At 37.0% G+C, this 26098-nt stretch overlaps 1 protein-coding gene across 3 annotated transcripts in view; it reads left to right on the plus strand.

The window, feature by feature from the left end:
- Window positions 1–26098, plus strand: part of TENM1 (teneurin transmembrane protein 1) — an 805114-nt gene that overhangs the window by 297974 nt on the left and 481042 nt on the right. For all 3 annotated transcript variants that reach the window (XM_059385607.1, XM_059385606.1, XM_059385608.1), the window contains exons 4-5: window positions 15164–15424; window positions 17079–17135. In XM_059385607.1, the coding sequence (XP_059241590.1) occupies window positions 15164–15424; window positions 17079–17135 (318 nt within the window). The remainder of the gene's footprint in view (window positions 1–15163; window positions 15425–17078; window positions 17136–26098) is intronic.

A 26098-nucleotide genomic window follows, 5' to 3' on the forward strand; every position in this document is an offset into this window, starting at 1 on the left:
TCTTAAAACTAGTAAGGGGTACTTTTAGCAAATTACTTCATTGCTTTAATTGTGCCCTTGTCGCCCTACACGAATGTATCTGAACACTTTCTGTCACCTCGCTAAGAGAACTAGGATATTTCTTTTTTAACATGAATAGCCTTGGGAGAGAGTGTGGACTTTTTTCTTTATTTGTATTAAAGAAATATTTATTTGTGGAATCACATTGGGAAGTATATGGTAGATGTAAGTTGCTACTTCCACTTATAAAAATCCTGAATATCTTTTAAATGACTGGTAGCAGTAAGAAAAAAAAAATACGATAAATGTTCTTCCAACTTCAATCCTCGCATACTTTTCTTATGAGTCTGATTTTATACTTAAATTATTCTACTAATTCTTATTGTTAAGGGCTTTTTTATTGAAATGTGGCTTTGGAATCTAGTGGTATTTTTAATCTACTAGTAGACAATATGTATTTCAGTTTCATATGTGAATAATTAGAATTCAAAATGGCCTTTCCAGTTAGTTTTCTTTTCACACCTCTCCTAAGGCCAATTTGAATTTTATGTAGGTTAAGAAATAAAACTGATTTCCTAGATGAATGAAAGTTATCTTTCTATAATTTTAGCCTAATGCTAAAATTAAATTGTTCACAAATGGACTGTTTTAAATAACCCTGCCCAGACTTGAAATTCTTATGGCAAATATTATTTGGCATTTATATAGGATACCCTATTCAGAATGGGCTTTTATTTATTGATTATATATCATGAAGTGGAACAGTGATATGCTTATAACTTTATAGATTAAATTGTGGAGTAATTCAATTTTTCTTTTCCTCCCTCCTAGCAAGACCCAATCACCGAAGACTGCCTTTCTCCTTTCTCCCCTACCCTCAAGATTATTTTCAGCTCCCAAGTATTTAGCCAGAAATCTTCTGGGAAGCAAAGTGAATGCATATATAAGGGCCAAATGCAGCATATTTTAGCATAGCTTCCCAGGGTCCTCAACTTCCCTAGTGGAGGATGCACAGGGGACATCATTTTCACATAGTAAATTGCACTTGTTACAAGAAACTAAATTCCTGGGTGTTACTGCTTTCATATACTCAAGGTTTAACAGAGGCTCTGGCAGGACCCTGAATGAATACCCAATTAAAATACATAGATAATAATGCACAAATTAATATGCAGATGAAAATCTGTGTGATTCTGATGCCAAGTTTAATCTGACCTCCGTTATTACAAATTTATTCCAGCTAGAATATGAGCTTTATTGATGGCAAGGGTCTTTGTTTTGTTCATTGCATTTTCTCTGGTACTTGGAACACTGCCTACCACATTATATGGCTCATAAATATTTGCCTAACAATTTCTTTATATTCTGGATTAAAACTCAAAGCTCTAGAGTTTCCAGGCTGCTTTGTAGATTTCTGAAAAATTCTTAAAACTTGGTTGTGTATAGATGAATGATTCTGGAGTCCTCACATATAGAAACACTAAGCAGCATGGGATATAATTTGAAACAAGTAAGTCCCAGTTCCTTAGCATGGCATGTAAGGCCCTTTGTAAACTGGCTCCGCTACCCACATACCTGTAGTATAGACACAGGGAATTGTTTGCTATTCTTTGAATTCACCATTCCCTTGCATGTATCTTTGCCTTTTAACACAGAGATTCTCTCTGCCAGAAATGCTTTTACCACCTTTTTAAGATGGCGAAAGGCATGTTTACCACCAGAGGCATATTCATTCTTTGAGATGTAGTGCAAAGTATCATCTGTTCTCTGAGGCCATTCTCATCTTTCAGGGTGGATGAGTCCCTCACTTCCCTTAGAATCCATAGTCTTCTGTGTACAAATTTGTCCTGGCACTTACTTCCTGGTTTTGTCGTCATTTCAATGTGTGCTGTAGATTGTCAGTCCTTCCAAGGCAGAGAATAGGTCTTTTTTTCCCCCTTGTTCTCATCTGCCTGGATCCTACCATAGTGCGTATTGCACAGGAGGTGCTTAACAAGTGCTAACTGAGTCACTTCTAAACTGCGTGTGTGAAAAGTAAGGGTGTAAGTGTTCTGTTAAAAATGATACTGTACGGTGTCTGGGTGGCTCAATCGGTTGAGCGTCTGCCTTTGGCTGGTGTCAAGATCCCAGGGTCTCGGGATTAAGTCCTGTGTTGGTCTCCCTGCTCAGCGGGGAGTCTGCTTCTCCCTCTGCCCCTTCCCTCACACCGCTCTCATGCTCTCTCTTACTCTTTCTCTCTCAAATAAATAAAATCTTTAAAAAATGATACTACTATATAATTTTGCGTGGGTTTGGAAAGAGTAAGTATACAAAACCCAGCTTAGATTTATCAGCTTTGCTAGCACGGTGCTGCCCTTTGAGGCAATTGGCTGAAAAAAGGAACATTTGAACAAAAAAGGAGAATTTAAAATGGTGGGAGGGTTCTAGATAAGGAAGTGAAAGTGTGGAGATTAAAATACTGGATGCTGGATATGGAGTGGGAGAGGTTAAAAGACAAGTAAACGGACAGAAGGAACTGACTTACCTTAGAATCCTGTCTAGGACAAACCTTGGAACTAGTGAAAGCCAGCAACTGTGTCCAAAGTGAATGTCCAGCCAAACAGATGTTTTGTCAATGTAACATCACATCTCTGCTTGGCTGTTTTTTTTTGGAGTGCTTTGTCCCCCGAGATGATGATTTGGGGATTGAGTGGAGTCAACTGTTCAGTCATTGTGCAGACTTGAATTGTATATCAGTAATGTCCTTGAACAATCTTCATAGATTATTTGACCTGCAAATCTTTCTAAAAGCTATAAAATGAGCATGATTGCATTCATGTTTATAAATTGTCCATTGTTTCTTAAGTGCCTGAAATGTTCATTTGCTTATTCGGGTTAAATGTTCTGAGCAACGTGAATAAGGAATTGGGCCATATAAGTTTCCAATTCAAAAGCACTAATGTTATTGTTGCTGTTTGTATTTGTTTTCTAGCTTTAAGAGGTTTTGAAAAACGCATTTTGTGGAACTTGCCTGCAGTATTAGCACTAAATGATAGCCAAAGAGAAGCATGCTTTTATCTAATTTCATACCTCCTTGATAAATTTAAAACAAAGAAAACTCCTCCTCAACATTTAATCAGAAACTGTAGGATATTTTCAACTCGAAGTCTTTCTCTGAAAGCTGTAATACATGTAAAATTCTTTGTGTATATCACAGATTTAGGCTCTGTCTATTTAGCCTGAGATGATAACACTACCTTGCAAACAGGAAATGCCCCCAATTTTGATCTGTCTCCTATGGCGGGGTGATAATGTGCTGAAGTAATACTCCAACACGCAATTCCCAATGAATAATACTCATCTCATCTTTGTTAATGTTGTTAAATAATTTCAAAACTCTCCTTAAGGCAGCTGCTGTGAGCTAGGGAGCTAAACACGGGAGAGGCCAACGTTTTCTTTTATTTGTCTGCCTGTAGACACAGATGTTGTTTGTGTTGTCTAGAAACACAGAATATGCTCTAAAATATCACTGTTATTTTCAGTTAATCAAAGTGACATGATGCTGGTGAAGTGAATCCATAAGAATTAGTACCAAGTGGATAATACTTCAAAAGGAGGTATAAAAATACATTAAGTCATACAAGAACTAATGAGCTAATAGATGTACAGCTTAAGGGTTTCTTTTTTTATACTGTCAGTGACAAAGGAAATGCCCATTGTCTCACAGCTGCCATATCCCTCAAAGTATTTTGGCGGCTGGCTGTGAAAATCCAGATGGAAACAGCAGCAGCTGAATGAGACCTGGGAGCCGAGAAGCAGGAAGTTCTTTCACCAGCCACACACATATTGCATAAATGAGAACTCGGCTGTTAATTTGAATGTGTTACTTATTACTTCATAATGCTGTATAAGGTGATTAGGATTCTGTTAAAGTTGTTCTGAGTTCACTTTGCCAATTGGTATCTGTGTGGCCTTTGGACAGTTTACTTAATCTCTCTTTGAGGCTTAGTAGCTTTTTTAAAAAACATATATATAAATAGAGATAATAATAACCTTTCTTGGGGGCACCTGGGTGGCACAGTCAGTTACTCTTAGATTCGGCTCAGAGACATGTGATTGAGCCTGACTTTGGGCTCCACACTCAGCATAGAGCCTGCTTAGAATCTCTCTCCCTCTGCCTTTGCCTGCCCCCACCCCACTTGCTCTATCTTTGTCTCACATAAATAAATTTTTTAAAAAATTTTTCAAAATATAATAGCCTTTCTCACAAGGCATACTGTGAGGATTAAATCAAATAATATATGTTTTGGGGCCTGGTCAATAGAAGATGCTAAATTCATGTTTGGATGTACTTTCTTTCTTTTTTAATGTGTAAAACTGCGTGTTCCTTGGTAGCTTGACCTCCATCCACTTGTGCTCTAGGACTGGACAATGTGTGCTTTGAAATTAGAACTAGTAGTCCAAGTGGCTTAGTCTAAAACCTTGTACTTTTAAAGGTAGATTAATTTCCCAATTTCCACAGTAAATAGAGAATGACCTTTCTTTCTAAATATAAGTTTGTACTGGCAGGACTATAATGTAATCATACTCTCAAAAATAATTCTATCATTTCAGATCAACTATACTCCAGAATGAGGTCAACAGTGGCCCAGATTACTAGAGTATTTGACTACAATGCTGCTGTCTCTATATAATAACCCATGCAGCCATTGACTATATAATATATGTATATACGTGCTACTAAAGAGCTGTTGCAGAAATCAGTGGTAAACATGGGAATATCACTAACCTCTCATTGTTGAGAAGTAGATTTTGAGAGTTGTTTAAAGAGTAGGGCTGCATTTGCACTAAATTAACCAGATCCTCTCATCTTAGTCTTTGAAACACATGACAAGCATTTGGTCAGAATGATTAGCCAGGATCATGAGAGAAATCTGTAGCTATAGAATAAAACAAAAGCAGGTAACTTGCTACATGGGAATGGCAAATGTGTGTCACAGGTATGTAGATGACCTGCTTTATCATGGTACTTTATTGCTCAGCCCAGATTGGCCCAGAAATTCTTCATGCCACATTAGGATCAAACCTAATTTGTTGATCATGTGTATATCAGTTTATAATGATCTGAGCATTTTGGAATTTCATTGTCTAGAATTGAAGCCCTTGTGATTCCACTAGAGTGAAGACAAAATGGCAGACAAGTCAAGAGAAACTCATCTATCATTTCCCTCATTCGTGGCAGTTTCTGAACACAGATTGATTTTTTAGTGTTATCAATCATGTTACTTTGTTCCATTGTTTCCAGTGTTCAACTGGGACATTTAAATTAAGCAGAAAATATTCTTATTTCCTACTCCTTTTTTCTGAAAACTTGCTTATCAAGGTGTAATTTACAACAAATTGCCTATTTGTAGTGGGCAATTTGGCAAATTTTGATAAATATATAGACCCATGAAAATATCAAGACAGTCATTATAGTGAACATATTTATTACCTCCCAAAAGTTTCCTCTTGCACCTTTATAATGCTTTTCTCTCTGCCACTACCTATCCATTCCACTCCCAGGCACCCACTGATCTGTTTTCTGTCATTAGGATTAGTTTGCATTTTACATAAATGGCTTACGTACCATGGCTCAAGTTACAATTTTTCCATTTATGATGGTGTTAATGCAATACGCATTTAGTAGAAATGGTACTTGGAATTTCGAATTTTGATCTTTTCCCAGGCTACTGATATAGGTTAAGAAACTCTATCATGATGCTGAGCCAGAGCTCCCAGGCAGTCGTGCAATTACCAGGGTCAACAACTAGTACACTGACAACCTATACAGCCATTCTGCTTTTCACTTTTAGTACAGTACTTAAAAAATTACATGAGATATTCAACACTTTATTGTAAAATAGACTTTGTATTACATGATTTTGCCCAACTGTAGGCTCCTGTAAGTGTTCTAAGAACACTGAAGGTGCGCTAGGCTAAGTAAGCTATGATGGTCAGTCAGTTAGGTATATTACATGCATTTTTTACTTCCAGTATTTTCAACTCACAGTGGGTTTATCAGAATGTACTCAATGCCCATGAATCACGAGATTTTTTTTTTCACTTCAGCTGTTGGGAACAGGGACTATTTCCAGCCCTGTTTCAGACTCAAAGTTGTTTCCTTTAATCCTTTTAGGTGGTTTGTTGTTCAATCTCAGGTGATTTTCATCCATGCTTGTGCCAGTCAGGACTCCAGTGACTAATGGAGGTTTGGAGTGGGGGAGCTCTGCAGGTCTCTGGAGTTCTCTTTCTATGTAGCTCTCTCCAGTTTGGCACTTCTGTACTGCAAATTCTAGCTGTCTTGGCTTTCTCAGACAACCAGGTCCATCTCCTTAACTTAGAGAGGCTGCTGGGATCCACCTATGTTCTTCCTCCCTGTGCTGAGCCCTGGAAAATCTTCGCAGACAGTAAACTGAGGCAATCATAGGGCTCATCTCATGCATTTCCCCTATCTCAGGAATCACTGTCCTTTGTTGCCCAATGTCTAAAACACGTTCGTTTCTTACATTTTTCTGGGTTTTGTTGTTGTAGTTTCAGGTAGGAGAATAAATTTGGTCCCTGTCATTCTGTCTTGACTGGAAATCAAGAATTTAATGTTTTAATGTTTTAAATTCCCATAAACAGAATTCACATTCAGAAGTCCCTGATGTGTGTCCTAAGAGTTCTTTCCACAACCTTTGCTCAATTGGAGAGTTTCTTTTATATTCCTGAAAAAAACATTTCATGAAAAGTCTTTCTGAGGAGCCACCTACTCATACTCTAGGACACTCTCCAGATTTGTTAAGATAGTAATTTCTATCTGGCAAATGGTATGAAACTGATGGATGAGAAGGATGAAAGAAGTTTCCACTCAAGCTAGCTGAAAGATTGTCTTTACCCAGGCTTTTACACTGGTTCTAAGAAGCTTCCCAGTTCTATACCCTGGGGTATATTTTGAAGAATTTTAATACGGAGTCATTTCCCAATTCATTAAACCAAACAATATAGTGAGGGCAGCTTCCTTTGTGATACTATTTCAGTCAGAAGACAATAGAGAGAACGTGTTCTCCATTACTCTGATACTGCTATAAATTGTTTTTCCTGATTCCACAGCCAGTGGGCTGCTGTCTCTCTCTTCTTGGCAAATTTGTGGAACATCTATCATTTGAAATGCATAGCTGATTTACCAAAATAGCAATTTTTCAATTTGCAATAGTAGGCATTGTTTTATGGTAAGCAAAGCTATCTCATATGCATTGGAATTATATTCACAAATTTAATCCTTTCAAGAGTGCTTCCCTATTAACTACTGACTTTAAAACTTTGGTATTTAATGATCAGTCCTTGACTAGAATTATTCTAGGGCCTGAGGGGATGACAAAACTACACTATATTTATGTAGTCCTTAATAAATCATACAACACTTTGTGGAAATTATCTCATTTGATTTTGAGAGATACCAGTAAGTTTAGAAAACACCGTAGGAAGTCTGGAGGTCAGATTTAGTAGGTAATACAGATGATACACATGTAGACAAAAAAGAAGTCAGGTATAAAAATATATAGTAAAAATTAGAAATGCTGTGGATGAGGATGCTCTGGAAAGAGGGGAGGAGAAATTTGGAGAATTATTTGTGAAGGTACCAACACAGGCTGGATATTAGGAATCAGATTAGTGAAAAACCAGAGAGGGGGGAGGTATTGCAGGAAGCCGGCACAATATGTCCAGAGATACACAGGCAAAGGAGAATGGGGCATCTTTGAAAGATGGTAAGAAGAACCCCCTTAAAGAGCAGAATGTGGTTTATTCAGTAGTAGTAGTAGTAGTATAGTAGTTGTTGTTGTTTTAATAAACAGTGACTCCAGTGCACAATTCTATTTTGGTATCTTTACTCATTCATCACAAAATAAATGCTTACAGATTAGTGTAGAATGTTACAGAAGTCACACTGTTTGCTTTTCTAAGTATGGTTTGAAGCACTCACAAGTGTTTTTTGTGGTCACTTAACTCTTCAGCTCACCCATCTTGCTTCTGTAAGTGGACTTGTGCCACAGATTAATGCCGTTTAAAATTCACATGCACACACACATTAAACAAACAGCTTCACATGCTTCGTGAACATAATGAAAATGCAAAAGTATACCTGGAAGACCACAGTGGTCAATAAGAATTCAGGATTCGAAGTGTTATGAACAGTCAGAAAATTGGACCAACAAAGGTAAGAAATGAGAAATTTTTAGGGCCATTGAGCACCATGCATTTTCAGTGTTCAGTAGCCCTGAAAATTTCTCATTTAGGCCAGGAAGTTTCTGTCTCATTCAAAATGTTGAAATAAAGGGAACATGCACAGGCTCTCATTGATCTAAATTTCTGTTGAAGTGCAGGACCTCCCACCATCTTTTCTAGTCCCTGATTATTTTTCCAGACTCTTGTTATGAAGACTATAGAGCAAGCCTCACATTTTTCACTGTGGTGGGAATTGCTGTGTGTTAGTGTCAGAGCGAGTTCGCCCATCTTCTGTGAGCACACTCTAACTGCGTCCTGCACCGACGTGAATCACTAGTTCAAGGAAATAGGCGGAAGTTGCTTCTTGCCATAGTAAATGTCCTTCCTTCTTAGCTTGATGAAAGTTGTTCTCCTAGCTCTCTAAATACGATTGGAATCCCTTTTGATTCCTTCCAGGTTCCTACGTCAACTCCCTTCCTTTTGACTTTCTGTTAAAATTCTGTATCCTTCTTTGGTCTGAGCCATTTTGACAGATTTGCAACTCAGCGTACTCCCAAGAGCATCCTCTCTGGCATTAACATGGTCTGTTAACTATTTTCTAGGTTGACTCCAGTTAGCCAATATTGGCCACAAAGCATGAACATTTCTACTTCAGGCTTTTAACTCTGCCCAGATTTTTTTTTTTTTTTCTGTGCTTGTCGCTGTTCTGACAGATGGAGAAATCTTGAAAATTAAATAGGGCATAATTGGTAGATCCTGAGTACCCAGATAATGGGTACATTTGAAACCATGAGTGGGGAGATTAGGCTTAGGAAGCTTTGCTGTTTTCTTTAAGTCCTCTGATAACCACAGGCCCCAGATGTACATGTGGGAGCACTCGGTCTCTCACTGCTGTGCCCCAGAAAAGACTGATAAGCCCTCAGCAGAAAAATAAAGGTCACGTCTGGTGGTGTGCCTTTATTACTTTGTTGTTATCTGGACCTTAAACAAAGCTCTCTGTGGAACTTGCTAAAGGACATGACGTGGTCCTGTTAACTCACTCTGCTCAGTGCCTCGTACAGTACTGTGCATTCGATACAGCTTTTTCTTGAAGTAAGAGAAGAGGAAATTAAATTGGGCTAATTTTCTAAGACTAAGAGGAATCAGAGAAGTCTATTTTGTTTTGTTTCCTTGACTTGAAATTGAGTGGGTGTTCAGTGGAGCTGTGTTTAAGTAAACTTACATGAACTTGTTTGTTTGACAATTTGATAGCATTTTATATTCAACCCACTACACTGAGAAATACAAAATGGTACCCAACAGTGAAAATTATCTGTGTTCTTTCTGGTGTTGTTCTTATCTGTGTTCTTATCTGTTGTTCTTTCTTTCCTTCCTTCCCCCTTTACTTTCTTCCTTCCTTCCTTCCTTTCTTTCCTTCCTTCCCTCCTTCCTCTCTTGCTTAAGATTGTAGTAACTCATTATATTTTTCCCTAGAGCTGGTAATGAATTATTAGTGGGTCAGTGATACTTTTTAATTGTGTGACTTTTTATTCATCATGCTATAGAGTACAGTTTGATAGCCATGTTTATAAACTGACAATTTTATGTCTGATGAATAATTATTTATTCAGTTGATTTTATTATGTTATTTACTTTACATACTCTATCACTACTCTTGCAATTCACAATGAATACCTAAGCTGTATCAATACTTTAATATTGCAAGTCTTGTAATCATGACACAAGATCTTATTTAGCTATCATGTGTGATTATCCTTCACAATAGAACTGTGAATAGCACCTTGATTTACAAAACCACTAATTCTTTCCCCATTTGTAAATATTAACCATTCCACACTTTGCAATAACAGGGCAAGCTATAATTACAGAATTTTAGAACAAGGGTGTTACCTAGAGATCGATGTCCAGGTAGACCTGAATATTTTACAAGTGGGGAAACTGAGACCCTAAGATATTAAGTGGCTTATCCAAAAACAGCATGGCTAATTAGAAACATCTGCTTTTGCATGTAGTTCATAAGGCTTCTTATGAATCACAGTAATTAAAGCTAATAATTTTATACCCCTCCCTCTTCCTTACTTTGGAAATGGACTACACTCTTTAGAAGTTATATCACAAGTTACTCATGTCATGCGTAAGATTAATCATGCTTTTTGGCCTCCAATTATCTATTTGGAGTGTGATGCCATAAAGCTCCCTTTTTAGAGGAATTTTGGAGGGGTGGAATTTTAAGGAAAATGAAATCTTGAGCTTATTGAACTCAAAATGGCATTTCTAGAAAAATGCTGATATAGATAACTATGACTTTCCCTTTCAAGTTTTGATAAATGACTTCTCCAGGCTGAACACCTGAAGATCAATCCCTAGATTCAGAGAGAAAACTCCATAGTTCATTTTACTGGGCACTTTATAGCATTTAAAAAATATATTAATTTATTAGCATTAATAGTGGCCTAAAGTGATCCTTTGTGCCAGATCCACTCAACTTAGTCTCATAATCCCCAGCTACAGAACGTTCCCTTAGATGCGGAAAGTTCACTAATAATCAGTGTCATTCTTTGTTTCCCTCCTACAATTAGCTTTCAGCTGTTTATGTTCCTAGGGAAAAAAAGTGCTCCCTAGAGAATCACAGAGAAGTCATGCATCAGTTAGCCCTGATTGCTTGTTGACTTAGATAGAAAGCAAGAGAGCATTTTGACTACCGTTTTATTCATGCTACATGAACTTTATTCCACTAAGAGGAAAAGAATAGGGCCTGCTTCTAAGTCAAGACCTGTGGCTCCACCTATGAAAATTGACTGTGTCTCTGGTCTCCACACTGTCCAATTTCCTGGTGGTATAAAATCCACTAAAAGAATTTTATAGAGGTATAATTAAAGTACAATAAACTATACACACTTAAAGTGTACAACTGATAAACTTTGGCATGTATACACATGTGAAACTATTGTCACAATCAAGAGAGCAGACCTGTTTCCTTGTGCACCTTTGTCCTATACTTTTCCCTCACTCTCTCCCTCAGGAAACTTCTGATCTATTCTTTGTCACTATAGATGGGTTTGCATTTTCTAGAATTTTGTTTAAAGGGAAGCATACATGTAGACATGCTGTTGGTCTTCATTCCCATAGCATAATTGTTTTGAGGTCCATGTATCTTGCCATGTATCAGTAGTTCATTCATTGTTAGGACTGAGTAGTATTCCATGCATCCTGTGTGTATAGCTCTACCACAGGGAGTTTATCCTTTCAGCTCCTCGTGGATAGTTGGGTTGTGTCTTTTTTTTTAAGTTATTATGAATAAACCTTATGAACAACCTTGTATATAATTTTGTTTGGACAAAAGTTTTCATTTCTTTAGGATAGGTATCCAGGAGTACATTGATTTCCTGTTAAGGATTGCTTTACCTTTTTAGGAAATGGGCAAATTGTTTTCCAAAGTGGTTGTACCATTTTACTTTCTCACTAGCAGTGTATATGGTTGCTCCACATCCTTGTCAACACTTGGTGTGGTCAGAAGTTTCTTTAGCCGTTATGGTTAGGACTGTAGTGGTATCTTATTGCAGTTTTAGATGACTAATGATGTGGAGCATCTTTTCAGTTGCTTATTGGTTGTTTGCATACCTTTTTTGTGAGACATTTTTTCAAATCTTTTACCCCTTTAAAAACTGGATTTCAACTGTATTGATTTGCTCATATTTTGTCTCTTATGAGACTGCAAATAGGTTTTCATTATAATAAAATTTAAATACATATTTGTGAAGCCCCAAGTACTTCATTCACTTGGCAACATATGTATCTGTTTATTCTTGAATTATAATTTCTTATGATACCAATCTATCTTTTTAAATCTTAGATATCCTAAGAGTGTACTGTCATTTCTCTTATGGTTAGGTTTGGTAAGAGTAGACCTATAATAAATCCAATTGAACTTCATCTTCTCTAGGGAATATATAGTATTTTAGGTAACAAGGTTATATGTGCAAGGCTAAAAACAACCACTTAAGGTGCGTTGTAAGTGCTTTATAGAAAATGCATCCTATGGGAATTTTGAACACCACCGAGACTTTTGTGTATTTAAGGAAATAATTCACAGTGGTAACGTTGATTTTAAGAAAGGGAAGTGTTCAAATCCTTTACTGGGAGTAAGGGAAACCTTTTCTTTCTCTCCTTTTATTTTTGTTTGAACATTAAAAAACAACTGATAGCTTACTTGGATTGTTACTTTTTCTAATTATGTATCAACAAGGGAAGTGTATTTTTACCAGGTTGTTTTAATTACAGAATTTGTAGTTTAATCTTTGTGTTCAGATCAGACTATTGCTCCAATGGAAATCTTACGTGATTTTTTTTATCATATTATACCACATTTCCTTAAAAGGGAACAAATCCATGTTCAGATTTCTTTTTGAATGGGAAATAAATCTCTTTAACAAAAAGGCATTCTTCTTACATTTGCCAGTGATCTTTATTTTTTAACCATATCTAGCATTTTATTATATAAAATGTCAAATTGGCTGTGTATTTATTTTTATTTGTTCATCCTTTTCCAGTGAATGTCTTTACCATGACTCAGATGCTCATATTGTAGTCTTTGGAAAATAACATCTCAGTGTCATTGTATGAGTGAAAATAAATGCAAGGCTGTGCTTTTGAAAGTAAATTTCCTAATTAGTGCCCTGAATCCAGGGGAAATAAATGGGGACACTTCATAGCAATTCAATTCAAGCCCTTTCTTTCTTGTGTCTCCAAATAGGATTACAGCTGGTTGCTGCAGAATCTTTGGTAATGCCCCAGTAAGGTTGTTCTCTCACTTTGTCCCTTTTCCTGGCTCCCACTGACTTCAGGAAATATCCAGGGATGGAGTTTTCAAGGTGTGGTCCCTGGACCAGGAGCATATAGGCCTTACCTGGGAGCTTGTTAGAAATGCAGATTCCCCAGTCTTCCTCCGGACCTTCTGAATCAGAAACTGAAACTGGAGGGCAGGCACAGCAATCTGTATTTTAAGAAGCCTTCCAGGTGATTCTGAAACACGCTGAAGTTTGGGAAGCATTGGTCTAGGGGAGTGAAGGAAGTCGTGAATGCAGGCATGTATAAAATTCCTTTCCTGCAGCTTTAAGCTGACAGGTTCATGGTCAGGTTGCTGTAGCAACAGTTGCACAGTAGGATTAGATAATGAAACATTGTGAAATTAAGAGGCATGAATATTAACTGATCACAATATTCTAGATCACTAATATTTATATTGGGCAAAATGGATTTTTGCTTTTAGCCTTATGTCATGGAGAAGCACAGTTTCCTGAGGTTATATGTTTGATAGGTAGAAAACACGTCTATTTTTAATTACTGCTTTGGAATTTAGACAAATTTCTGTGGAAAAACAGAACTACTCTTAGAAACATGCAGCACAGAAATCCTAAGTAATGAGCTTAACAGTGACTTATAACCCTGAGAAAATTAATTTATAATTGAATTATCCTAATACATTATAGTAGCCTTCTCTGCCCACGGTATCTGTTTCATAGAGCACAGTGTTGAGCACCTAATGGCTATTAAATAAGCATTAAGATTTGATTTGTTAAATCCTTTTTTGGCAATTATATGTCACATAAACAGCTATTTTTAAAACACATATTCATATTCTGCATTCTTCTATCTAGTGCATGGTCTGTCTATATAAATTCTAACACTTTCTGTATTCAAAGAATTGATTTCATTTTAGGGTTTGCATTTTATTGATATGTGCTAAGGATTAGATGCACTCAGTTAAGCTTCTTCCCAGCCAAATGACATACCCTGTCTCTGATGTCAGTCTGAGAAAATCCTATATAGTGTACAACATCCCCGGATTACCTTATCTAAGTATTACATGGACATTTCAGATGATATATCTTGGCATGTGGTCATTTTTCATTAACTTATTAGGGACTGTTAAAGCATTTTTCCCCCTTTCTGACACCTTGCCATAATTGAATGCAAAATTGAATGTAAGACTGAATGCCTGATATACATACAGTAAGTGGATGGGGTTTCACCAGTGTCTAGTGGACACCGTGCCCAGATGGGTGTTTTAGGAAAAAGGGATCTGTTGCTACCTGCCATGTGCAATAGACAAATGATACCTACACTTTGGACCTTATTTTCCTCAACGGTAAAAAGAGGGGATTCATTACATCGTCGGCAATATCCTAAGCATTATATGGATCTAAGACTTGGGGGGAAAAGTGGGGGAATCCAAACTATGAAGCTCTGCTAAGGTGAAATATACAATTGAATATTTTTTATGTATTTGTTAAAATGAATGAATGAAATGAATGGATGAAACAGAATCATTAGCCTCAGGTAGGCCTCAAACCCCTTTGGAGACTATGGGGAATAATGATATTAAACACTCATAGTTTCAGGTGGTTAAGCTAATGTGTTTTGGGAAACATACTTTAGAGAAGTATGTTTAAATATGTAACATTTCCCCCCAGATTTTTCACATTGAATTATTTATTCTTAACCCTAATGTGTATGAAATACTTAGGAAAGCCAATAATTTTATTATTTTAAGCATAGGTGTGCGCTAAGGATCATATATATTCTTCCTAGAAGAGAAATATCTTTTAAAGGACAGCTTTCTACACTTTATACTCGTCTGCATTCACTTATTTCATTACATTTTGTGCAACCTAAAATTGTAGCTATAAAGCTATTTTGGGCATGCTTTTTCCAGAGCCTTGTAAGAATCAACAGGAGCATAATTTTAAGCTACAGAAGTGCAAAATAAGCACAGAATCCTAGCTACCATAAATAAAAAGGCCAGAATTCTAAGTTTGCAAAAACACGAAATTACTGGGGGGGGGGGGGCGCGGGGGGCGTAAGGATAGAAAGTAGAATTTTATCGGATCTTTCTTCCTATTTCTAAACTTTTCCTGTGAACTTCGTTTCTTCTCAGAGATGGAATTCTGTGAAACTCCTCACACTCTGTGTTCTGGCTACCAGACAGACATGCACAGTGTTCCTCGGCACGGGTACCAGCTAGAGATGGGCTCTGATGTGGACACAGAGACCGAAGGTGCGGCCTCACCTGATCATGCTCTGAGAATGTGGATACGGGGGATGAAATCAGAGCATAGTTCCTGTTTGTCCAGCCGGGCCAATTCTGCACTGTCCTTGACTGATACAGACCATGAAAGGAAGTCGGATGGGGAGAATGGTAATAGAACTATCTATACTGTTTAAGTAAAACCCAGAGAAAATGCAGTTTTTAGCCTTTGATTTGTTTTTCTTCCCTCTGTCTGCTTATCTTTCATGTAATGTACAGCATAGAAATGCAGGTTAGTGGGTTCCCATGGACAAGGTACGTACCCAAGTATCTGGAAAATAGACACCCCTATTTGTAATAATAGATAAAATGCTTGTTATTTCTGGTGATTCCCCCAAAGGAAATAATCTCATGTCATCATCGATATTACGCATGTCGTATTTATTACTCACCTTTTTTTTCTTCTTTATTTTCCAGTGCACTACTAATGGTATTTATTACAGAAAGTATTCATTTCATGTATTTTGGCCTTTACATCAACATATAAACAATGAGATGAATGACTGTATACCAAGCTTGTTCTGTATATGCTTTCTGTTTTAATTCGGACTAACCTGTCAAATGTACAGACAGATTCAAATTAACCGGGTTAGACTGAAACAATAAAAAAAAAAGCCCAAAAGGTAAATTAACTTCAGCCTTTTGCCAGACACTTAGTAATAATACCAATATCATTAAATTACTATTATATATTCTTTTTTTAGAACTTTTAGAAACAGAAAAATTTTGTCTTTTTGAATTGGTGAGAAGAGGTTAATTTATTTTACTTCTGTCCCTACTGAAGAACAAAATCCTTTCATAAAAAGCACATTAATGCTTATTAAACACATTAGTCTGTGCTCTTCATTCTGTTTGTATAAACTTCATAGGTCCCATTATTGTGACCACAGGTCTCCTCTGTTAGCAGTGGCTAATTAGTGTTTTCTCAGGTGACAGAGCGGTAGCCAGCCACCCTATACCTACAGCTTTTTCTATTCTGTCCTCTGCCTTGTTCAGCCCATAGGGGACCCTGGCCACAATGATATAATCAGGAATGAACATTTACCCACTAGTTAGAATATAACTTCCTTTATGTTAGACCATAACATTTTGTAATATCACCAAGTATGCTTGGAGTCTTCATTTTTTTTTTTTTTTAGTTTATTTTCATGTACGTATGTATGTATGTATTGTATTGCTGGCTTTGGCCAAGAGTGTAGGAGGTGAATTATGAAAATGAGAAGGGAACATAGGTGATCTATGTATGCATAGTCATATAAGTGAAAGAGCATTAGGATAGAAGTAATGAGACCTTGGATTAGTCTCTAAAGTTTTCTGGGCTTCAGCTGTGAAACAGAAAAAAAAAATGACCAAATTTATGTAAAAAGGATGTTAGATGATCTACATCACTGAGACTTCTTGTACCTCATGTCTATCTTGACATACGAAGTTATATAGCAGTTCACTGCATTAAAATATAAAAATGAAAGAAGTTTCTCCATGGATTTCCACCATTCTTCCACTTCCATAAGACTCTAGGTGTATGGGGTTTCTTTTGAGGTAATGGAATAATTCATCAATATATTGGTGATGGTTGCAGAACTCTGTGAAAATACTAAATACTACTGAATTATACATTTTAAGAAGGTGAACATTATGATATGTGAATCATATTTCATTGAATCTGTTATTAAAAAAATACTACCAGATGAAGGGTAGGGATTAAAGATTGAGAATCCCAGATACATTGGATAAGGATTAATTCGTAAAATGTTTAATATTACAGGTTTTAAATTCTCTCCTGTTTGTTGTGACATGGAGGCTCAAGCTGGGTCTACTCAAGGTAAGTCTATCCAAATATTTGGCCACTGATTATTTTTACCTCACCCCATCCCTGATACCCATCCCACAAAGTGGAACTCTGCCCCCCGACAAACAACACACCGGGCTGGTTATTTAACCTGTCAAAGATTAGTTCATTGGCTGCTTATTGGTTTGCATTTCTCTGGAAAAATTCATGTGTGTGTGTTGGTAGTGAAGAAGAGGTGAGGCAAGAGCGCCGGACAAGGACAAGATAAGATCCAAGCTGAGGAAACATTGATTTAGCATGGAGGTGTAGATCTTAAATCAAGATGAATCTTAAATCAAGATGATTTCCTACGTTATCTATGATTTTTTTGCATGGCTGTAGTCATTAATTTAATTCAGATATTGTCATAGCTTTACAACACCTAGCAAATGGCTTTGGTCTTTTCTTCAGATGCTCTGGCTTGGGTTTAGAATCCTGCTATATCCATGTCATCAATTATAAATAGCACCTTCAATGAAAGAAATGTTGTTCATTCTTCCCTGTAAACCTCTGTTTATATTGTATCATTTTGTCAGTGAGGAGTATTGGTGTCCTTTTTACTTTTGTCTTCATTGCGCTCATTAGGTTTTGCCTCTTTTCCCGAGGCATGAAAGAAAGCAATATTTATAAATGATTATGATGCAAATCAAACTCTCGAGGGGGAGGGGCAATTCTCATATCTGACAACAAGGCAATGACGTGAAATTGGAAGGTGGCGGGAGAAAGGGATCAAAGAAAGATATATCAGAATGAGCTTTATTAAAATGCATATTCTCCTCCCCTCCCCCCCCACCATGAGAACTGATGATTGGAGGGAGCCACTATACTGTATCACTGTGTCTTACTCATTGGATGTATTAGGCACTTTCAAGAATGAAACTATTCAGTTTCATTTGACCCTCGGTCTAATCAACCATCTGTCTACCTTGACAGTGTAATACTATTTACTGAGACAGAGTTGGAAGACACAGGAGTAAAGGACATGCATCCTTTATTTTCCTTGTAGGTTTATTTTCCTTATGGTTTATTTTAGGAACTGGATAGAGTATCACAAAATTGGGCTGGGCTGCTAAGGAAAACCAATGATTGAGTCTGCTAAAAACTCATCTTCACTGTGAGACTCTATTGGCCCAATAGGTACCTCTAAGAATGATTTCAATTTTTGAGAGGTAGTAGAGCATAGTGATTATAAGTTTGGACTGTGGAGCCAGGGGACCTAGGTTTGAATCCCAGCTGTATAATGCTGGGAAAGTTCTATAAAGTTTCTGTGCCCGAATTTCATCACCTGTAAAATAAGGATAATATTAATGTCTACCATGAGGATTTTACGATGATTGAATAAACTGATGTATATAAAGATTTGGAATAATATTTGTAACATGTAAGTACAATTTGAATGTTCATTATTATTATTGATCAGCACAATTTCCAAACAACACTTAGTATCTTTATCTCATATGATCTTCTGATCACTCGGCGAAATAGATTCTCTTGTTATATGTGAGTCAAGGAAGGAAAGAAATGGCTATTTAGAAAATAATCAGTTGCTCTTAACTAGCTGGTTTCTGAATTGCAACTGATTATTTTCCAAATAGCCATTTCTTTCCTTCCTTGATTCAAATATAATGTGAACTTATATAACTTTTTCCTTCTTGGTGAGAGATCTATACATCTTACTCTGACTCCTACTACTAATTTTCAATAAAGAGTATACAATTTAGAATCTTAATTTATGATCTATAGTACGATTTCACCAATTTGATTCTATAAACTTTCAGTCAGTTATAACCAGGTGTGAGCAGTCTTCAACATTTCCCTAGGTTCTCACAGAGGAGGTTTGAGTTAAGATTAAAATATAAATGGTTGGGGCGCCTGGGTGGCTCAGTGGATTAAGCCTCTGCCTTCGGCTCAGGTCATGATTTCAGGGTCCTGGCATCAAGCCCCGCATGGGGCTCTCTGCTCAGCAGGGAGTCTGCTTCCCTCTCTCTCTCTGCTTCTCTGCCTACTTGTGGTCTCTGTCTGTCAAATAAATAAATACAATCTTTAAAAAAATATATAAATGGTTTTTCTGAAAGCATATTAATTTGAAGAAATAGTTATTTTCAATGAATGGAACTTAATTTTTTTGTGCAAATGTTGCTATTCATTTCCCATTGATCTCATCCATTCCTGGAAGGAGGCCTAGCAGGGCATCTTTTTCATTAATCTGACTTTGTATATACTATATTTGAAAAGAGTAAAATGGCATAAATTTTTAAGATTTATGTATTTTACTATTTTAGACTCCATGCCACCCCATCCCTGTGCCTCAGTTAGTGTCAGTGACTCTTTCTTTCATTTCCGTCCTCCTGTAGATTCTGATTTGGGGATTATTGATGAAACAGTGGCCCAAATATCATAGACCAGCTTAGGACAATTTAGGCCTCACTCCTATAAATGTGGGAGAAAAGTGAAGATTGGGGGAAATTGTTAATTTGGGTGAGTTATTCAACTGAGACAGATTCTGAGACATGATTTCAAGGATGCTTTCAATTCTGTCCATCCTAGATTATCACTTGGATATCCTACTCATATTTCAAAATCATGTCTATAAGGACTTGTATCTTTCATTTCATTAATTGGTTAAGCCTTTCAAAATGTTTATTTTTTTCTCATTTTCGCAAACTCTATTTGGTTACCCTTAATTGAATTTAAGCCTCCGACATACTATAACGTATGAGGGATTAAAATAAATAGTCGTCCATTTTAACACTGATACTCTTGGACTGAGCTGCCTGAAGCAAAGGGGAAGGGAAGGAGAACATAGGGTAGCAGAAGGGAATCCAGATTTCTCAGCTTTCATAGGGTGATCGGAACACTAATGGAGTTTATTTCCATTTCCTCAGATTTGTCCTGAGTAAATTGTCTATTGATGCTTAATGGTCTGTTTAGGAAAAATGCAGATTTACTCAAGTTAGCTTCATCCTGAGGTCTGTGAGCAGGACCCTTTGCTATCAACCATACTTCTTTATTCATTTTTACCCCTTCACCATTCCCATTTCACCTTACTACCAACATTGCCCTGAGGAAAAAAATAAAACCGAGAGGCAATATATTTTTGTAGCTCTTCTTTGATCTTACAAGGATAGAAATGCTGGTGGGTCAAACCTCTGGTCCTCTAAAACACAGTTCTGCCTCTACAGGTGATCCAGTGGGCATTTCTTAGACGGATTCTGCAGTCCTGCTTGAGTATCAACCTCAGCAACTAGGGTACCCCTCATAATTACATTTGACTATACCTCAGACTGGAGGAATAAACGATATGGGCAGCTAAATTTGGGTAATCAATTTCCAAGAATGTGTTTTTCACATATGGCCTAAATGAAACAGTTGGATTATAAAAAGTGAAAATGAAATTGCATATCAAGAAGCTAAATGGAGAGAAACAAAGAAAAAGCATTTTAAACCTGTAACTAATAAAGTATACAGATGCAGATGGTCCCCAATTTACAATGCTTAGACTTACATGCTTTTGACTTTATGGTGTGAGAAAGTAATACTCATTCAGTATTAATTCTACTTTGAATTTGAATTTTGATCTTTGCCTGGAGTAGTGATATGCGGTACAATCCTCTCGTGATGCTAGGCAGTGGCAGTCACAGCCCCCAGTCAGCCACTTGATCACAAAGGTAAACAACCAATACACTTACACACATTCTGCACCAGTACAACCGTTCTGGGTTTTTTTGTTGTTGTTGTTTTGTTTTGTTTTACTTTCAGTACAGTAGTCAACAAATTATGTGAGTTATTCAACACTGTATTATAAAGTAGGCTTTCTTTGAGATGATTCTGCCCAAAAGTAGGCTGATGGGAGTGTTCTGAGCAAGTTTAAGGTAGGCTAAGCTATGGTGCTCAGTAAGTTAGCTGTATTATGTGCATTTTCGATTTACAATATTTTCAACTTGTGATGAGTTTATAAGGTCATAACCCCATGTAAGTCAAAAATGATCTGTAAATCATGAAGAAATTTATAGCTATATTCTTGTTTATAATGATATTCCTGTGCAAGCCATATTTATTGAGTACCTACTCACTGCTAAGCTCTGTATGGGAGACTGGGGATATGGTAAAAGGTGAACAGTATAGAATCCCCAATCTCAAAGAACATACAGTCAAGCATGAGGGATTAAGGCCCTGTTAGTTAGGATTATTCATTATCATTTATCACTGTTAATGCAGGGAACAGAAACCAACTTGACATAGCTTGAAGAAAAAACCACATTTACCTAAAAGAGCATGAGAATGCTTCATGGCACCAGGGCAAGAGTGACTAGACAGCAGGAAGGAATTAGATCAGAAGACTTGCCTGGACTTTGCCTCTTGCTTCTGAATCCAGTTCCTTCCTTCCTGCCTCTGCAGGTTGATTTCCTCTATATCTCCATTTTAAAGACACGCCTAAAACTGCACACAATCCCTCAGTTTATATATCTTCTGTTCAGGGGAGAATTTGAAATTAACCTGATAATTTTCAGTGCCATTTCTTTTTAAAAAAATTTTTTTTAAAGATTTTATTTATTTATTTGACAAAGAGAGAAAGATCACAAGTAGGCAGAGAGGCAGGAAGAAAGAGAGATGGGGGGGTGGGGGAAGCAGGCTCCTTGCTGAGCAGAAAGCCTGATGCAGGGCTTGATCCCAGAGCCCTGAGATCATGACCTGGGCTGAGGGCAGAGGCTTAACCCACTGAGCCACCCAGGTGTCCTTCAGTGCCATTTCTAAATTCCAAGGAGGCAGGATAATTTTCCCAGCTTGAGTCAGATATCTGCCACTGGACCCATCAGCTATACCCAGGGAATGAGGTCAGTAATACAAATGTTGCTTTGTACGAACCCACCCATTGGGTTCTTAGAGCAATTCTCAATGCAGGACAGTCAGTCAAGTGGGCACATATACCCAAATGGCTCTATTAGAGAGGAGAAGGAGCTAATTTTAATATAATCCAATCAATACTGTGATAAAGATAGGTGCAGTTTGCTGTGAGAATGCAAGTGATCTCAAACCATTTATCACAGTAAAAATGGTTATATTAATGCAATCTAAGTAAATTTTGCTCTCTATAGAGTATGTGGTTAAGAACATGGTCTATAGTATAAGGTAGACCTAGGTTTGTACTCTGGTTCAGCCATTTACCTGCTGTGTGTCCTTGAACAGATACCTAAAGCTCTCCAAGCCTCAGTTTCTTTGTCAAGTGGAGACATCACCTTTGCAGTTTTTTTGTGAGGATTAAGTGAGAAAATGAATATACTGCTCTTCACAATGTATCTGACATATGTTAAGCACGCAGTCAGTGTTAGTGGTGGTTTTCTATCACTCAGCAAGAATTTATTATGTTCATAATCTGAGGTAGGTGCCTCCAGGTGAAGGCTCTTTTGGCAAGGATTAACCAGACCTGCCAAGTGACTTCTGAAATATCTAGCGTCCCAGGAATCTCTAGCCTTAGGAGGGTCTGGCCTACTTTCTCCTCATTTCCATCTGGGTAACATGCCATGCACTTGTCTTACCTTCAATAATACATCATTTCAGTAGCCAACAATCTTGTTCTGCCAAGTATAGAAGACTGTGAGAAGAAATTAAATGAAGTACTTCAGACGTGGCTGAAGGATCACTTGTACCATTGTTTTTCTGTGGTCTTTGTAGTAGCCCCTTAAGGTAGAACTGGGATTTCAACTACGCAGAAGCCCTGTCGATTTCCATGATTGTTGGACAGCTGAGATCCCTATATGCTGGTCAGGAACTTTACAGGTAAGGGATTATCTGATATAATCCCATAATAGCCAAAAAAAATCCATTAGTACTGCTCCCTGTTGTTTCTGTACTGCATACCACAGAAACCTGGTAATATACTATGTGCTACCAATAAACACCATGCCATCATAGCCATGCATATGGTGTTCAGACCCTAAATTGCTTCATCAGAACAGCAGGAGTTGTGAAAAAATAGCCAGCCTAACACCTGGGTTTCTTGAATGACATGCAATAGTTATACCCAAATGAGGAGTCATTCCTTCTGATATTTGACCATGTGGGGCCATTCATGTGCATTTAATGGAGGGAATTGGTTTGTTTGTTCTACATTTCTTTCCTTTGGTTTTTTGTTTTCCCCTGGTAATGTAAGTTGTACAGGACACTTCCCTAGCAATGATAACAGTTCCTAGGGAACCATCTGAATGTCAAAGGAAGTGTGTGAAACAATGCAATGACTTGGTAATAGCTTTGGCAGGAGCCTTGCCATATAACTGACATCCTAATGGCTCTGCTGGACCCATTAGGCATGTATAAGACAGCACAGTTGACTTTGTAATGGCTCCTTTGGAGATGTTACACGATCACAGGAAGTGTGTAAGTCATTGAGATTACTTTATGTGTGGGTGAGGCACTTCTGTGGTGACTGTGATAATCTTACAATTGAAAACAATTTTGATATTATTGAAATTCAAGCCATTATAAAGTTAGATATAATGAGCTCATATTTTCTTTTTTGTAGGTTATTTTAACTAGTATTTTTTGTAGTGTTGAAGTACTATCAGAGGGTGGTTTAAAAATTGAAACAGTAAACACAGGCTTAAAGCAAAAAATCCTTCTCCCTCTTACACTTCAGGTGCCACTCTTGAGGGGTGGCCAGTGTTAGCAGTGTATTATGTATCATTCCCCAGATGTTCTGTACATGTACAAATGGGTGGACATACTATAAAAAGCCTAATAACTTCTTCTAGTTAATATTCTATTTTGGACGTTCTCCCATATTTGTAATACATAGATCTGTCTCACTCTTTTTAATGCTTGTGTAATATTCTGTTTCTGTATCATTTATTTAGTCAGTTCCCTTATTCATGGACATGTAGATTTCCAATGCTTTGTTATTAAAAAACAGTGCTGCACTTAGCATCTTTATACACATCTTTTTGCACACCTATTGGATAATTTTGTAGAAGTGGAAATGATGGGTCAAGGATATGTACGTTGAACATTTTTTTCTAGATATTACTAAATTTCCCCCTTAAACAACCAATTTATCTTCCTACCAATGTGCCTGTTTTCCCATGTCCTTATCAACACTGACAGTGATATAAAAGATTTTTAATATGTAATCTGCTAGATGAAATATGGTATCTTCTTGTGCTATTATTTTGCATTTTATTGATGAGGGACCCTGTGTATCTTTTTATATGTTAATGAATAATTTGCATTTCCCCGGTTCTGAATTGTCTTTTGACATTCTTCACCCGTTTTTCTATTTGAATTTTTACATTTCTTACTATTTTTCCAGAACACTTCATATATTAAGGTTAAAAATCCTTGCTGTCATATATTATGCTTGTTTCTTAGTTTGTCATTTGCCTTTTGAAATAGGTTCATAGGATGTGTGTGTGTGTGTGTGTATTTTTTTAAGTGATCAAATTCAATCATCTGTACTCTATGACTTCTGACAGTACATGTAGAAGGAGGGATAGGTGATAGGCAGATATAGAAGTAGTTATCAACATTATGTCCCCAATTCTAAAAACAAATTGCTTGAAAATTTATTTTAACTTTGAATTAGAATCTAAGTATCTACACACAAATAATCTAAATGTCTGGTATGTATACATGTGGTATGCATCATGGATATATTTACATGAACTCAAACTTGAATGTAAAAGAAGTTAAATATAATATGAATAATGTTGATATTAAAGTAAATTAGAATTGTTTATTAGTCTTTATTGTTTAACCACTTACTTCTTTAGTACATTAAATAACATGAAAGAAGCCAAAATGAGCTAATATGCTCACAGAATTAGCTTATCAATAGATTTTTTAAAAAATGTATGAATTTTTAAATTCAAATTCAATGCAGATCTTGAACTCAGGGCTCTAAGATCAAGATCTGAGCTTAGATAAAGAGTCAAGCACTTGATGGACTGAGCCACCTAGGTGCCCCAGTAGATTAAGAGGTTAGGAAATGTAAGAAAAAATATGGTTGAGCATATACTCACTAGGAATAAATGACAGTGCATGCATATCTTGGTGCTTCACAGATACCATGTGTGGTACAAATTGAAGGTTTATGGCAACCCTACTTTAAGCAAGTCTGTTGGCACCATTTTTTTCTATGGTGTGTCACATTTTGGTTCAAAATTTCAAACTTTTTTATTATTATTATATTGGTGATGGTGATCTATAATCAGTGACCTTTGATGTTACTATTGTAATTGTTTTGCAGCACCACAAACCATGCCCATATAAGATGGTGAACTTAATAAATGTTGTGTCTTCTGACTGTTCCACCAACTGGACAGTCCCCCATCTCTCTCCCTGTCTTCCAGCTACCCTATTCCCAAGACATAACAGTACAGAATTTAGCACAATTAATAACTACAATGGCCTCTAAGTGTTCAAGAGATAGAAAGAGTATCACATTTCTCATTTAAATCAAAAGCCAAAAATGATTAAACTTAGTGAAGAAGGCATGTTGAAAACCAAGATAGGCTGAAAGCTAGGTCTCTTGCACCAAACAGTTAGCCAAGTTGTGAATAGAAGGGAAAAGTTGTTCTTGAAAGAAATTAAAAGTGCTACTCCACTGAACACATGAATGGTAAGAAAGCAGAACAGCCTTATAGCAGATGGGGAGGAAGTTTTAATGGTCTGAATGGAAGACCAAACCAGCCACAACATTCCCTTGAGCCAAAGTCTCATGCAGAGCAAGGCCCTAACTCTCTTCAATTCTATGAAGGCTAAGAGAGGTGAGGAGACTGAAGAATAAAAGTTTGGAGCTAGCAGAAGTAGGTTCATGAGGTAAGGAAAGAAGCCATCTCCACTGCATAAGAGCAAAGGGGAATCAGCTAGTGCTGATGGAGAAGCTGCAGCAAGTCATCCGGAAGATCTGTCTAAGATCATCCATGAAGGTGGCTACACTAAACAATGGATTTTCAATGAAGACA

This window comes from Mustela nigripes, chromosome X (assembly GCF_022355385.1).
Source record: "Mustela nigripes isolate SB6536 chromosome X, MUSNIG.SB6536, whole genome shotgun sequence".
In the NCBI taxonomy this organism is placed as follows: Eukaryota; Metazoa; Chordata; class Mammalia; order Carnivora; family Mustelidae; genus Mustela; species Mustela nigripes.